Source organism: Planococcus citri, chromosome 1 (assembly GCF_950023065.1).
Source record: "Planococcus citri chromosome 1, ihPlaCitr1.1, whole genome shotgun sequence".
Taxonomy (NCBI): domain Eukaryota; kingdom Metazoa; phylum Arthropoda; class Insecta; order Hemiptera; family Pseudococcidae; genus Planococcus; species Planococcus citri.
Window position 1 is genome coordinate 69244718 of NC_088677.1, and position 17643 is coordinate 69262360.

A 17643-nucleotide genomic window follows, 5' to 3' on the forward strand; every position below is an offset into this window, starting at 1 on the left:
GCAGCGAAAAAAAACGAAACGAAACACGCGACGAACGCGGCGGCGGCGTTTAGATAGCAAAGTACACAAATAGCGATCCCAACTCCGAAGAAGAGTAACAGGCAGAGAAATAGAGAGAGTAAACGAAGAATTTTCTACACCAATGAATAGTAAATTTTTTCCAAAAAAAAAAGACGTCGGTACTCGAAAATGAAATTTTCCTAGCGTTTGGAAGATACGTTTTACTTTACTCTCCAACGCTATGGGTAATTTTTTGACTTCTTTTACATTTTTTTAAACTCATCTGCCAGATGATGAGATGAATTTACAATAAGCTCGTTCGCGTTGCTTATACCACCATCGTCGTATTCGTTTTCCTATGTAAGTTACTCGAAACGTGACATCTTTTAATTCGCGCCAAAATTGTAAAAACGTTAAATTTTTACGACAATTTTTATCGATTTCTTTATATTCCTTTTCCAGCCGAAAAACAAAAAAAAAAAAATACAATTACGTTTGAGAATACATTATACTCGTAGTAGGTACGAAAAATTTCAGTTTGGCCCACCTAAAGCCTGTTTACTACGTTCAAACGAGAGTAATTTTTAAATGAGATTCGCGCCAGCTGATAATGGATGAAAATTTACTCCGCAACACATTTTCCTCGCCATGTTTGTTAAAAGCGCGATAAATAAATTTCCATTCCTAATGAGCTTTTTCGTACCATTTCATTAATTTGCCCGATGACGAAAAATATACAGTATCAACAAACGGCGCGGCGCGAAAATTATAAAAGCTTATGATTTATTCTGTTTTTATTTTTTTTTCGCAGCCGCAGCCGTTTCGAAACAACGCCGACCCCCTTCCCCCTTCACCCCTCAAATCAACCAAAAATCAATTTCGTCGTTTTAAGAATAATAATTCTGCTCAAAATAATATGATTCGCAGCAAGACGAAGTGAATCAAATCTTCCATAACATAACCAAGAACGTCAAAATCTTCCAAGACAAATATCTCGACGAAAATTTTTTTTGTCGAATTTTTCAGCGAGATCGACAGAAAAATTCTCGTGAAATTCAAAAGTAAACCGAACACCTACCCTCAGATTCCATTTGTTAACAATCAAAGTACGTTAACCCGTGTTACAAAGTGAAAAGGGCAGAGAGGAAGGGGTGGAGAAGAGTGGAAAAAAAATCACTCCGAATTTCGATAAAATTTAACACAGGGTGGTTCGCCATAAAACAAAAACTTTGCATACCTACCTACGTAGGTACACAAAAGAAGTATAGAGAAATTCAGGTCAAAGGAATATGAGTTGACGGAGCCTTTCAAAGAACAGACGTAATAATTTCTAAACCTGTAAACATTTTCGATTCGTTGAAAAAATTCAAAGAAGTTTGAAATTAACCCTTTTCTTTTACAGTAAGAAAAGCCATGCAAATATTACGTTCATTTTATTTTTTTAAAATTTTTTTTGGTGAAAAAATTGACCTAAAATTTAATATATTATGTAGGTTTTCTGTTGTTCAACGTCATTCAAATTGATCGTTTGATCATTTTATTCCCGCCAAAATTAACATTGCATTGACATTCAAATTCAATTAAATTATCTGAGGGACCTTTTTCATTTTTGGAAGTGAGAACTCCCATACTAAGCCCATTTTAATAGGAATTATCATCTCAAACTTCAATTTTCAAATTGCTGGAAATTTTTTGAAACTTTCGCAGTCAAATTTCTCTCGAGTTTTTTCACCAGCCAGTTCAAACAACTTTTCATTAAAATTCGACCGAAAAAAAAATTCGTAAATAATTACCGTATAGTTTATAATAAGGTGACCTATTCTGGCAGATCTAAAGTAATAATAATAATACATACGAGTATGTCTGTACAAAAACGTATACGTATATTTGGAGCAGAAGAAGGGCAAAAAGGGACCAAGCAGACCAGATATTAACGCACTGTGCGTACACGAGATCTTGAAAAAGAAACCTAACGTAACAGAGCGATATTCGAAGAATCCACAAAGAGAAAATTTTCGCTTTATAGCGAAATTATTTGTATTTGTTTTTCGGCATCTGTGGTAAAGAGGCTGCGGTTACAACAGACGCATACGACGTCGTCGGCAACTGACTAAGCTTACAATACTGATGCATTCTCATGCAAAAAAAAAACTATAATAATACAACATGTACGAGAAAGTATTACGTATTTATGAGATTATTAGGACGATGAAATGATATTTTGGATTATTTTTAGAGAGGTTTGTGGCCGCGCGATGCGGCGGATATGAGATGTCGTAAAATCGTAACAGATGACGATGGAGAATTTTATACTTACGCAGAATTTGTTGTTTCTGTTTTTGTTATTATTGTTGTTGTTGGTGTTGTTGTAGTTTCTATCGCGTGGAAAAACTTTCTTCAGTATTGGGTGATTCATTCGGAAGTCGTGTGTTTCTCATTTGTGTAGGGTTTCTCGCACAGTAGCTGTACGAGTATGAATCATTGACACAAAGTAAAAGTTGCGAAGTTTTTGGACAGCCGAGGCCGAGGCCGAAGCGAAAGGGGTGGGGGAAGGAGGGCATTTGTTGACGTGAGTTGAATGTACGAATTGTTTTCGTCGTAGAGGTATTTAATGGAAAACTAAGAGCATCATTTTTCGATATTTTTGTCCCAAGTTGAGGCACACTCGTTGCAAATGATTCGTATTTCCCGAAAATACAGCGATAAATGAACGAAATGAATCATTTGTGAAGAAATTTGATGAAAAAGTAACGTTTTAACTCATACTTTCAAGTCATGATGTAATTTCAATTTATTTTAAAACTGGTTCAAGTCGTTCGTCGGTGATTCGTTTCAGAAATGGGCGATCCGTTCAGTATAATCAAGAACCGAATCGAACACCATCGCCATTTCTTGATATTAATGCAAAAATAATGATCGTTCGTGAACGACTCGGCAGAATTCAGAAGAACCATAAAGTGACTCGTTCGCGAACGAAACTTCATTTCACGTATACTCGAATTTCAAAAGGAGAAAAATTAATGCAGTGCGGTAAATTTCTCAAATTCATTTTATCTCCAATCAATTAAGTCGTTCGCGAACGAATTATCGCATAGTTGAGTGAATCTTTCGCGCGAACGATAAACTCTCTTCAGAAAAGAAAATATAATTGCGGCATAGCAAACCACATTTCACGACTTCGCAACCTGAATAATGGATTTTCCCCTATCGATTCAGTCGTTCGCGAACGAAATATCACGTATTCGAACGAATCGTTCGCGCGAACGATCAATTTCTCTTTAAAAATGAGATAGAGAAAAAATATTCTAAAATCGTAAACCACGTTCATTTCACAACTTCACAACGCGAAAACGATTTTTTCAAAGTGATTCAGTCGTTCGCAAACGAAATATCGCGCATTTGAACGAATCGTTCGCGCGAACGATAAACTCTCTTCAAAAAATAAGATTTAATTGCGGCATCGTAAACCACATTTCACAACCTCGTTGGTTTGAAACGATTTTTCCCTACCGATTCAGTCGTTCGCGAACGAAATATCGCGTATTTGAGCGAATCGTTCGAACGAACGATCGATTTCTCCCTGAAATGAGAAAGAAGAAAAATTCTGAAATCCTAAACCACGTTCATTTCACAATTACACAACTTGAAAACGATTTTACCAAAGTGATTCGGTCGTTCGCGAACGAAATATCCCATATTCTCGCACACGAACGACTCTTCCTCAAAAACGAGATAAAAATAAAATCGTGACACCAAACACCACATGAGGAATTCAGGAACGATTTTTCTTCACTGATTTGATCGTTCGCGAACGAAATATCGCGTATTTGAGCAAACCGTTCTCAGAGACGAACAATTTTTTTTTTTTTAGAAATTGAAACAAATCATGAAATTGCGAGAAAAGCGCACTTCACGACATCACCATTCAGGAACGAATTTTCTCCACTGATTCAGTCGTTCGTGAACAATTACATCACGCATTCGAGCGAATCGTTCGCGTGAACGATCACATCCTTTTAAAAAAATGAGAGAAATCAAGTGACAAAACATCGATAACATCTTTCCTATGACTTCGCTATTCAAAAACGATTCCTTTTCTATGATTCAGTCGTTCGCAAACGGTGATTCGATCAATTTTCGAATGAATCAGTATTTAACTTAATAAAATATAAACCTTCGGTTATCCATGTACTTGAGAAAATATTTCCTCGAGAGTTAATCGAATCGTTCGTGAACGATTAAAATCGCAAATTGACGTAGAAAATTTTCCATAAATTCAGTCGTTCGCGAACGATTCGACAAATTTTCGAAACATTCAGTTAAAAAAATACTTATCATTTTTTCGATCGTTTGGCCAGTAACGTGTCGTTTTCAGAGTTCTACATTGGAACGATATTTTCCAGAGTGAAATTAAATCGTTCATGAACGATTAAAATTACACATTCACATTTAAAAAATCTCAGTTTTTCGTTCAATTTTTCACATTTCAATCCATCTTAACCGAATTAGGGAAACAAACGATTTCATATCAACGTTTATCCAGCTTCGTGAATTTCATTGCCAACTCAGCCATCTAACTCAGAAGCCACATACTCGTAGTCCAGCCCAGTCGTCCGTCCACACATAACAAAAAACAATCTAAAATCTACCCTTTTCTCAACCACCCCGGCACATTTGCACCAAAAACCACACCTCTTCGATTCGCGCCGCTAAAAGTTTCCTTTATCGTGGCTTTTTTCCCTCCTAGTTTCATGTTATTTTTTTTTTGTTTTCCTAAAAACACATAGCGTACGTGTACTGTACCGGCTCCTCTTCGCGCTCGTACCTTCCATCAGCGTTCAGCGAGTTTCCAAGGCACTTAACCAGCCCAGAGAAAGGGAAAAAAACACTCGCTGTATAAACGATAACACAGATAGAAGAACAAAATAGTATACGAATAGAAGAAAGAAATTCGTATATATCTCGTCGTCGTCGTCGGTGGGTTCGCGTATATAACAAAAGCTCAACGAACGAAAATGCTACATTCGCGTGTTTTTCGCAGTATCGTATATACGTTTACGTACGTATGTAAGTATTGTATACAGGGCGTTTCGAAAATGAGCTAAGATAAACCCTTCGAAATGGAAAAATATGGGACATTTTTTCAAGACACTCCAAAAAATTGGTTTGATCATCGTCAACAGCTCTCAAATACCCCAACAAAGGCTTCGTGCTCAAAAAATGTGAAAATTCTGATTTTTTCCCTAGATTTTGATTTTAAAACTTCTGAAATTTGACCCGATTAAATTCGAAAAAATTAGCAAAGGATCAAGCTCTCAAATAGCTCAAAAAAAGAACAAAATTCAGAAACGTAAAAATTTCATTTTATGTACCAATTTTTGTAGATTTTAGTTAGAAATCATGCCAAAAATTCAAAAAAAGAATCAGGAAGATATTCAGACTTCAATAAGAGGGCTCAAAAATGAGGCTTAAAGTAACAAAAAATTCAAAAATTTCATTCTTCTCTCAATTATAATTTCAGTTAAGATCTTTCAAAAAATTCAAAAAAATTACTCGATGCATCAAAAAGGGCTTTAAACTCTTTACAATTTTCAAAATTTCCAAATTCTTTCTCAATTTTAATTCTAGCTCAAAATTTTGCAAAAAAATTTTAAATTGGACTCGAATTCTGGAAATGTTTTAAAAAATGGCTTTTGGCTTCGAAAATTTGGAAAATTTCAATTTTTTACTTGATTTCGATTCTAGTCTGAAATGTTTCCCAAATTCAAAAAAAAACTGGAGAACCTGTATCCAGACCTCAAAAGCCCTAAAAAGTAATCGAAGCCACAAAAAAGTGAGAATTTCGAATTTTGCTTAGATTTCATTCTAAAATTATTTCAGTAGGAATTCTAAAAAAAATTGAATGAGGATATCATTACGCCCCTCAAGTGCCCAAAAAAGGGCCCCTCCAACACTGAAAACGTCAAACTTCATGTCAACATCGAAAATAATGAGCAAATCTCAAAAAAATACTTTAAATTTGCCCCTATCGTTTCAAATCCACCCAAACTATACCTCGTCGCAAGATAAACTGCCTATTCACCAATTCAAAGGTAGGTTATCTCACTTACGAAACACCCTGTACGGTAGTAAATTGTACACGACTATATACGTACGCGAGAACAATTTGATAAGAGAGAAAAATATATTATGGTAGATATACGTTCGTTTTTAGCAGGCATCCGTTCTGTCGGCCCTCCTTCCCTCCCCTCACTCCTCCACCCTCATTCCATCTCAGCTAGTTTTTGTTTTCGTTATTTTATCCAGCGCGGAGGAGTTTTTGCGGCCGAATTATCGCGTCTATTACGGAGGGACGTACGCGGACGCCTGCTTTGCCACCCCATCGTTTAATGGTATAACCAGAGCCACCGTAGTACATAGTGGCCACACAGCTTATCGAAGAGAGAGGATGAAGCTTTTGCGGCGGTTACTCGATTAATTTAACACACCGCTGCGGTATCCATCTCTCGACGACTTAGGCTCCGCTGCTCGCAATTAGAAAATCGATTACACCTCCTATTTTCTCGTCTCTCTTTGCTGTCGGCCAGGCTTTGTAAGTACTTTACCTATCTACCTGCCAGTACCTACCGGTGAAAAAGATGCAAAGAGTGGAGAGAGAGAGAAAGTGAAACCGAGGCGAAAAAAACTAGCTAACAAAACAGGGGCGCGTATAAAAATACAGCTTTGGAAGGCATAGGTAATGGAGCTGAGGAGCGTCGAGTCGCGGTCGTCTCGAGTATACGAGACGACGATATGACGACACAGCATCATCGTTCGCAAGCCAGTAAGTCAGACCAGAATGTATTTACTTTTTAAAATACAGCGTAAAATATTTACCAGAGCAAGAAACTTTTTAACAACTTGTGCAAAAGTATACGACGAACTAGGTATACGAAGAAGCCAGACGTATAGTAGGTAAAGTTTAAAAGCTGCCTGCTGCGCCTCGAGCGAGCTAACTCGTTACGATGAGGAGTCTACCATATACCTCTACCTGGTCGACCGATGACGACGACGACGATGCCGAGTATATTACGAAGGTACACTTTACGATCTTCTATAGTTAGGTATCTCCCACGTACCCTTTGCCCAACCAAAGATGCTGTATAAGGTATACTTTTACCATATCCCTGCAACCCTCTTTCACCTGCTTATGGGGGATGAAGTGTTGGCGATGTCGACGATGTCGAGGTTTCGACGACTACGACTGCGAAGATGCTTTAAATAAATTACGTTAATCTCGAACGTTTCTCTAATTACGCCGAACAAACCGTCTTCTCTTCTTCGCACCTTTTTCGTTGCTTTGGTGCCGAGTGCGAGTTCATTTACAATTATAATTAACGCGATACCTTGCCGCCGCCCTGCGCCACCGATGCTGTTAAGAAGACCTTAGACCGTAGAGGCCTAAAATTATACCATCGTCGGTACCGAGATCGACCGACGACCGTGTTGTAATTACCTTTTCATTTCATCTCTGAAGGTGTTTCGGTTTTTTGAGAGCTGCCAGCGGTTGTAATAATGTTATGGTCGATTTCGGGGTGAAGGTGAATTAGAATTTTGCCCAGCGTTTGATAGTTTGATATTTAGAGATTTTTCTAGTAGGGCTACGTATGTTTTTTTTTTCAGAAGATATCAATAAATTAATGATTTTTATTGAGAGTATGGTTGATCAGTACTGGCAACTAGAAATATTCGAAAAAGCATCGTGGGTTTGATTAATGTAATTTTGTTGAAAGTTTATTCAATTTTTACGGCAGATCTCAGTTTGTGTAAGAGAATTCATTGCTTTGGAATTCAAATTTTAATCGATTTCAAGATATTCGAGGACATTTGGAAGTCATTTCATGAACAAAATATGAACTTACTCAGCTTGATTCCATATTCAAAAATACGGATCATTTCAAAAAAAAGCACCACTTAAATAAATTGTTTATGCTCAATTCTTCACAATAACTTCCATTCTAGAAGAAAGCGTCCACCAAAAAAATGTCAGCTCAATAAGAGAAAAATAATTAGGAGTCTCTGCCCCTCCCTCTCCATTTACAAAATTGTAGAAAAATGAATCCTGCAGCAAAACTTGCCACAAATTGCTCAAAACTTCGCCTATGCCCTACAGTCAACACCCCCCCGCCCCCGTTCACAATGGCATTACTCACCAATGGTATGAATTTGGACTATTTTCATCAATTTGGGGCCAAGTTATGCTTGTCCAAAAAAATGACCTTTCTGTAATTTTCAACTTTGACCCTCCAAACTGCAGGGGTCAATTTTAGCCCCCGAAAGAACCCCATTCCCCAAGTTTGACTTTATTTGATCGATTAGAACCGGTTCCAGGTCATAAAATGTAAAAATTCAAGTTTCGGTGAAACTTCTATTTTATAAATATAAAATGACTGGCCTACCGCAAATAGCCCATTTTTTACAAAAATTTGGCTAAAAATGACTTAAAAAGTGAAAAAACACGAGTAAAACATTTTAATGTACGTAGAAAAAAATCACAAAAAAATATAACATTACAAAATGAAACATTCTGGTTTTTAATTTTGAAAAATTGAAGTATTTCGTAACGTTTTGATTTAAAAAAAAAAAAAAAAAAAAAAAAAAAAAAAAAAGATATCTACTAATAAGAATTTTAGCAAAAAAAGAGAAAAAAATGACTCCTGAATAAACTTTGAAAAATTGAGATTTTTTTGCCAAAAAATAAAAACAATTATAAGCAATTTCGTTCAAAAAAGCGTTGTTGACAATTTTGGAAAAACAAGAATTTCTGACAATTTTTGGAAAAAAAGGAATTTCTACAAAAATGATGCGTCTTTGGAAATTATTGGCAAAAAATTGGTTTTCCACAATTTTTATCAAAAAAGCGATAACTTTTTGATTTTTTTTTTATTAAAAAACAAAGCAAAAAAGTCTTTTTTCAATTTTTAACTATAAATTACAGACTTTAGCACTTTTTGACATAACAGCAAGAGTTATGGTAATTTTTTAAAAAAGAAAGAAAGAAAGAAAAACTAAGACTTTTTGGAATTTCTTAGGAAAAAACGACAATTTTGAGCTAGACGTGAGACTATTTGGCAGTTTTAACAAAAGACAGGACATCCAGCTCAATCAGTTTTGCTTGCTGAAAATAGTCACTTTTTCACAAAAAAATTCCAAAAATTATTTGGTAATATTTTTTTTCTAAAAATAACCTAAAAGTGCTACCTATTTTTTTACTATGAAAAATAGGCAAAAAGTCTCACTTTTTAACCAAAATACCGAGTAAAAAAATTATCCCTTTTTCAACAAAGATTACGAAAACGTATCATCTTTTTGCTCAAAATACTTATTCGATCTTTCTTTTCGCCAAAAATTCTCTGTTTTATAATTGAATAAAAATTTGGGAACGACAGTTTTGATAATGATGCCAATTTTCTTGGAAATTTCCGTGCTTTCTAAAGAAAATTTTCGTACTTTCGAGTTGCCTAGGTCATATTCTTGCTTTCTTCGCGATTTCGAGCCTTTTTTGTGTCGATAAACAATCTGAAGGGGGCTAGGGTGACACCCAGTGTAAATTACTGCTGAATTTAGGATCGAAAAAAAAAACAGGAAATTTTCTCGTGAAAAAACAACAACTTTGCCGACTGGGAGTACTTAGGTAGTAAGTAGGAAGTAAAACATTTCAAAAAAATTGAAAATAATCGCTATCGTTTAATGTACATTAATGCGCGTCCACCTTCACATACACGAATCTGCGATTAGATTTTGATAAAAACGCGACGACGAGACGAGTAGGTATTTACGTATACGTGAGTTTTGCAACGACCAATGAACGACGCAATCGACGACGCCTTCGCTGACGACACGACGACGACGACGATGGTCTAAAGTTAAATTGCGTACATCAAATTCGAGCTCGAGCTCGGTAATATGCGCCTATAGAAGCAGTAAAAATAAACAAAATTTTCTCGCGTTTGTTTACCTACAGCATCTGGTACCTACTTTTGTCTCTTTCAAAAGCTTTTCGTTGGCTCATTTACGGGTCCTCGATTTCTCATTGGCGCTTTTTTTTTTTTACATGTACAGTACTTCACGTACCAGTCTCACACGTAGGGTACCTCTACCTCTGAATTCGGTACATGGTACGATCTCCGAACGTAAACAGAAACACTGAAACCAACTCCATTACAAATGGCGAAAGAAAAGAAAATTCGAGAAAAAAAACCTCAACTCAGCTACTAAATTCTAATCTCTGTGGCTTTGGGTGGTTAACCTTTTTCGTATATTCGGGCTGTCGCCATTGGCTAAATACGTAATATTACGTCTACGAACCAAGTTTTTATCGCGTAAATAGAGGTACATTCGTAGAACGGTAAGTACGTGCTGTAGCCTGTATCCAGAGTATAAATTCTCTCTCTTTTTTTTTTTTTTGTACTCTCAATGGTACGTATATACCTACCTAGAGTACCTACGTCATTCGCACGTCATATTCAATATCTTATTGTATATCTAATTTCTCTGCCTCGACCATCGACCACGATTACAGCGAACAATTCTCTAAAGAGATGTACCCCGCTATACGTTTACCTACGTACAAGACTATACACCGCAGCAGCATTGGCATTTATTTCATTTTGAAACCTAAGAGAGACATGAAAAATAGAGAAACAAAGAGAGAGAGAAAGGGGAAAAAAACTCAACCATTTTATATTTTCAAATGGCAAATAGAATCACTGGATGATGAAGGGGTTCGCAGTACAGTTTGATTTCTGTTCCAGTTGAAAATAAAAACAAACAAAGTAAACAGGGAGTATTGATCATTCGAATCTTATACACCTCAGTGCTACAGTACGTTCAGTTGTAGGTGTTCTGTTACGAGTACTACTGTTGTCTAGGTGAAGTACTAGCTACCTACCTAATACCTTTTTACCTATCATCTACCTTGTTGAGAATAAGTTTTGATTGATTTTCGCACCATTCGTCTTTATCACCATTTGCCAACGACCGTTTTTCTCCTTTTTCCTTTTTTTTTCAATACCCTCGGGAGATACTAGAATTGTGAATCTCAACGAACCAGGCTAGGTTTTGGATTCGAGCTATGTCCTCATACCTACCTACGTGTGGAATTTGTTAAACGCGCAGTTTTTCGAATAAATTTACGCGTGGTCAAGTTTTCTCGAATCGCTCGAGGACTTTTACGCTTTTTTTCGTTACGTTTTCAAACTCTTTTCTCACAAAGGTATCGAGTTACGATTTTGTGGAATTTAAATTACCTACTACACGTGAAAGTCGTCGACTTCTCGTATCCTGCATGCGGATAATACGCCAACATCGAGGCTCGTACTAAATTTTTTCCAAAACAAAGTAACTTTAGTAACCAAAAAAGCTCGAAAAAATAACCATAAAGTAATCAAATTACCAAAAAAAAAAAATAGATCATTACGAATTGAAATGTTCTGATTTTTCATTTTAAAAGTTGCACTATTTTGAAACTTTTTGATGAATAAGCGAGACTTTTTTTTGAAAATTTTCGACAGCAAAATAAAGACTTTGCAATTTTTGGCAAAATCAAACGAGAGACTGACAATTTCAACAAAAGGAATGGTTTTCCGGCAATTTCTGGCAAAAAAGCGAGCTCTCGAGAAAATCGAGGTTCTGAACTCCTGACGTGTCCCCGAAGTAAAACTCTTTTTTATTATTTTCCAACTGGCTATAATGCATTTTCAGCGTTACGTTTACAGAGCATTTCCTTCACTTCTGCTAAAATTGTTAAAACTTATCTTTCTGCCCAAAATGGAAAAAAATCTCATTTTTTTAACATTTTCTAAATTATCTCATTTCTTGCTAAAAATTGCAACTTTTTTCGCAAAAAAAATCCCAAAAAATATTCGTTCAAGTATTTTCCTATAAAAATTACCCAAAAGTTTCGCTTTTCTGCCAAAAGAAATGTCAAAAAGGTCTTACTTCTTGACCAAAAAATTGACCAATAAAGTCACCCATTTTAAATAGAAATCGCAGCCAAAGTATCATTTTTTCCCAATAATTTCCAAAAAATGTCACTTTTTCTGAAGTTGGCAGTCTTGCTTTTTGCCAAAAATTATCAAAAATTCTCGTTTTTTGCAAAAAGTTCCAAAAAGCTTCGCCTACTTTTTTCCAAAAATTGTCCTAAGGTCTTGCTTATTGTCAAAAATTCTAAATTTTTAGCAATTGGAAAGTCTAGCTTTTTTATTCAAAATTTCCAAAAGTTACAGAAAAAAGTAATACGTACTTTTCAAAAAAATGTAATTTCTTTGGCAATAATTTTCAAAAACCGCTGATTTTTGCTAAAATTGTCAACTATTTTCCACTATATTTTTTTTTTTCAAAAATTATCCAAAAGCCTTACTTACTTATTTGCCAGAAACTTGGCTCCAAAAATTTCAACCCCTCTCCAACATGTATCAAATTGGACAATTGCTCAATTTATGACCCCACCACTATTTCAAATGCTTTTGCCCAGATGTTTGCTAAAACCTCTAGTGATGAAGCTCTTGATCAGAACTTCCTCAATTATAAACTAAACAATGAACCTACCCTTCATATTGATGATGCTACACATGAACCTTATAATTCCCCCATTAGCATTGATGAATTTAACACAGCTCTCTCTTCAGCTAGAAACTCAGCCCCAGGTGCTGATTTAATTCATTTACAATTTATTAAAAATGCACCAGAAAATGTGACCCTCTTACTATTGGAAATTTTCAACCAAATCTGGACATCTCATTCTTTTCCTAATTGCTGGAAAACTGCAATAGTTCTACCTCTCTTGAAACCAGGTAAAAACCCATTTGATATCAACAGCTATCGCCCAATCTCTTTGACTTCCAACCTCTGCAAACTATTTGAAAGAATTATAAACAGGTGCCTCTTATGGATCCTTGAATCAACCAAAAAACTATCCCCATCTCAATGTGGTTTCCGCTCCTCTAGATCAACTTTTCATCAATTAGCCTTCATTAACTCTGAAATCAACAAATCTAGAAAGAATAAAACCCATTTCCTATCAGTTTTCTATGACATTAGTCATGCCTTCGATACTATTTGGAAGTTTAAAATTATTAAAACATTACACTCATGGAACATCCAAGGTAACCTACTGCACTTTATAGCCAACTTTTTAAAAGATAGACACTTCAGAGTTAAAATTTCAAGTGAAATCTCTGATGAATATTCTCTTGTCAATGGAGTTCCTCAGGGTGCTGTTTTGAGCCCAACTCTGTTCATTGTAGGAATTAATGACCTCACTGAAGCTATTCCCTCTCCAATCAAAAAAGCTTTATTTGCTGATGACCTCAACATTTCTTTATCTTGTAATGACATAGAACTTGGTGAATCTCTACTACAACAAGCCACAGACCAGCTGCTATCATGGTCACAACAAAATGGTTTGAAATTTTCTCAGTCTAAATCTGCTGCCCTGCATATTTGCAAACGAAATAAATGTGCCCATGAAATAAACATACACTTCAATAATACTCCAATTCCAACCCTTCCCTCTGTTAAATACTTGGGTATCATCTTTGACAATAACCTCTCCTGGTCCTCTCATATAGAAGAAATTAGATCCAAATGCTTCAAAAAAATGAATCTGCTCAAGAAACTTTCACACACTTCTTATGGTTCTGATCATCATACCTTACTCAAACTATTCCGCACACTCATCAGACCAATTTTAGATTATGGATGTTCTGTCTATACTTATGCCCCTGATAGTCGCCTACACAGGCTAAACACTATTCAAAATACAGCTGTCCGAATTTCCACTGGAGCCTTTAGAACTACCCCCACTGTAAGCCTTCTTAATGATGCTTCTGAATGTCCACTTGACATACGTAGACAATATATTTCCACATCAACATACTTGGGCATAAAATCAAACCCTGACTTCAACTTAAAGTTGGAGTATATAATTCCTATACATTCACTATCTGTAAAATTCCAATCTTTTCTCCAACAAATTGAAGAAAATATCATTAAAATACACCACTTGTTAGTAAACCCTATCCCACCTTGGCAATCTTTTAACCCTATTATTGACCTATCCTTGACAGAATTTAACAAAAATCACACCAACTCCATCATACTTAAGACATTTTCTTCTCCTTCTTGACAAGTACGAAGAATTCAGTCATATATATACTGATGGTTCAAAAACTCAACAATTCACTGGATGTGCAATCATTCATGGCGATGTATCTATCCCCATTGCTCTCCCCTCCCTTTGCACTATCCTTACTGCTGAACTATATGCAATTAAATCTGCAATTTCATATTCCCTTGATTTTTCTTTAAATAATGTCATAATTTTTACTGACTCTTTATCTGCTCTTTTATCAATAAAAAACTATAGGTCAAAATATTCACACCCTATATCACTTGAGATCATTGAACTCCTTCAACTCTTCCAAAATAACACACCCATACTATGTTGGATACCTTCACACTCCCAGATTCAAGGAAATGAGCTAGCAGACAAAACAGCCAAACAGGCACACCTCCACCTCCCCCTTGCCAACATACCAATCCCTCTATCTGATTTGAAACTCCATTCCAAAAGACTAATGCACGAAGTATTTCAATCTTCATGGTCTCAAGTCCCAAGTTCAAATAAACTCAAAAGCATTAAAAACACCACATCTTTATGGAAAACTTCTGAGCAACATCAACGTAAATCTGAGGTTCTTCTCACTCGACTCAGGACTGGCCACTCCCTTCTCACTCACCAATTCATATTCCTCAAACAGCCTCCTCCGTTATGCCCAGAATGCAACAACATCCCCCTAAACATTGCTCATTTACTAATAGACTGCCCTTCCTACCAGAATGAACGCTCCAGACACCTAAGTTCTAACCAACTACAGGTCCTCCTCTCTGACAACCCTTCTCGCACAGACGAAGTAATTAAATTTCTAATCTCAACAAAATTATATAAAAAAATTTAAAATTGTATGTACATACTTATCTTTTTTTCCTGTATAACCTAATTTTAAGCTTTTCACTCGTAAATACATACGAGCCTCTAGCCGATAAGTTGCTGTATATGGCTCATTATATGAAATAAATAAATAAGAAATCACTAAAAAGTATCTCTCTTTTTTGCCAGTCATCCCCAAAAAATCTCGCTTTTTTCTGAAATTGTCAAAGTTTTGCTTTTTCCCGTAAAATTGTAAAAAAATGTTGTTTTCTTGCAAACATTACAAAAACACTCGTTTTTTACAAAAAAAAGTTTCAAAGCCTTATTTTTTCAGAAATTGTCAGAATGTTTCGTTTTTTGCTGGAAATAATTATCCCCTTTTTGGATCTTTTCATTTTTTGGATGAGACAGGATGTGATTAGATCCGACTAGATTTCATTGAAAATGTGATCTGATCCAACCGGAAAAAGTTACATTTTTAGACCGCAATTGAAAAAAAAAAGTTGGAAATTTACTAGCCCAACAGTCAACACCCGTGATATAGAACATCTGTAAAAAAAAAATCATCAATTTTCAAGGTCTATTTTACCCTCACCACTTTTGCTTTGATCAATTTTTCAAATTTTAATAGTATATCAATTACGAATTCTACGCTATATTTCATCTGAAATGAATCAATTTTTCTTCCCTTCTTTTTCGCGTCGATGTAATTGAAATATTCAAACATGCACTTCGACAACAGTAAACAACTGGAATAGAAATTACGCAGCTTTTTCAGCTACTCTAATACAAAAACATGTACCCTCCTCGCCTGCCATCCGTCCAAACCATCATACACAAAGTTTCGTACGAAGTAGCATTCGTGAAATATTATTTACTTCATTTTCATTTTTATTTTATTTTGTTTTTTTTCCCCCACAAAAGCGCGAAAAACTCAATATCTGGAATCATTGATGAATGAAAAACGAAAGAGAAAAATTGTGAGCGAGAAACAGCTACAGGGAAACCTCAACCGGGAGTTTATTTTTCATCAAAGTTACCTTACGCGTCCCGTATATGTTCAACACGTTTGTTTATAAATTATGGTACGAATATACGCATCAAAATCATCCTTCCGTATTGACCTCGTCCATCGAGAAATTCATTCAGGTGTGAATTAATGTACACAAAGAAACATACCGCGCTCTCGTACACAATACCTACATTACATTATACGTACACAGGTACCATATACATTTTACCAAAGCTTCCTTTCAATATACTCGTATACGAGTAATATTGTGTTTTCACCCTTCCAACATTATGAAGTTATTTTTCATCGTAAAATATGTACGCGTTTAAATAACACCTTGATGATATAGAATAGTAGGTAGGTAAATACGAGTATAAAACTTGGCTTACCTCTGGCTTGAGTTTTGACTAGCACTTCGGAGACTTTGATGACTGGACACCAAAAAGCCGGACTACTTTCTTTAATTTTACTATTCATGTTGAAAAATTTCAATATGTATTTTTCGTCCGATTTTTGCAGCAGCACAATTATGTCTTGTAACAGCAGCACGTACAAATCCACCAATTTCGGTTTCTTGTCCGGCCTCGTATTATCTATCATCCATTTCAGTACGCCTTCGTGTATTAATTTATGTTTAGTTAAGTCTAAATTCTGTTCAAACAGAGAGAGAGAGAAAAAACAACAAAATTAATAACAAATATAGGCACACAAAAATACATCAAAATTTAATATTGGCAACACTGTTGCGGCGATCCTTTCGAAATACTATTTAATATTCGCGTACCTATACTACCTACACGTATAACAAGAGCACATATTTATAGGTCATACCCTGCTCCAAATAGGTACACACACACACACGGTGGTGCTAGTGGTTTTTTGAAACGACTAAAGCTTCAAAAGCACCACCAACAAAAGCTAAAACCAAACCACATACGTGAAAACCGATCTCTATTTAAAGGCACAAGTACCTACTACCTACTGCGTACGAAAAGTAGGTAGATAGGTAGGCAAAGGTATGGTATTTCATCCAATGACGAGCTAATATTTCGAAAGCTCTACAACTACTCAGCCAAGGGAACAAGAATCACATTTAAAAAGCTTACACAATACATCTACACATTTCAAAAATAAAGTTCAAGTCTTCTCCTCATCACAGCTGTCAGTCGACTATTCCCAAGGAATTAACTTCCAATCGCATTATCGCCGCGTCAAGGGGGAAAAAAATGAAAAATTAACACATCGAAACAACAACGCGAAAAAAATAAAAGCAGGAACTGATGGAGGGAGGTACAAAATACAGAGATACAAGACGATACACACACAAGAAGATACAGGAGATCTAATCGTGAAAAACACTATAGACGTGTACTCGCTATAGAAATGCTATAAACGACACATTAGACAAATTGAATATGAAAGTTTAAAAGCGTCGTTTTGTGGCGACGGCGACGTTTAAAATTACATTACGAGAAAATTTCGTCGCTCGTTTGATCCCCTTTTTACTATAACTCAATATCTCTCTTTCTCTCTGATCAGTTTTTATCCTTTTTTTTTTTTTTTTTTTTTTGACGAATTTCTCCAAATTGGATAAAAGTAGGTAAGCGAGATTTGGCTATTGTGTTCGAATCGAAATTCGATTTTGAAAAGCAATGAGATT

At 35.7% G+C, this 17643-nt stretch overlaps 1 protein-coding gene across 10 annotated transcripts in view; it reads right to left on the bottom strand.

Moving 5' to 3' along the window:
* RhoGEF2 (Rho guanine nucleotide exchange factor 2) overlaps positions 1-17643 on the bottom strand; it is a 312288-nt gene that overhangs the window by 65263 nt on the left and 229382 nt on the right. For all 10 annotated transcript variants that reach the window (XM_065350872.1, XM_065351125.1, XM_065350958.1 and 7 more), the window contains one exon: positions 16373-16634. In XM_065350872.1, coding sequence (XP_065206944.1) covers positions 16373-16634 — 262 coding nt within the window. The remainder of the gene's footprint in view (positions 1-16372; positions 16635-17643) is intronic.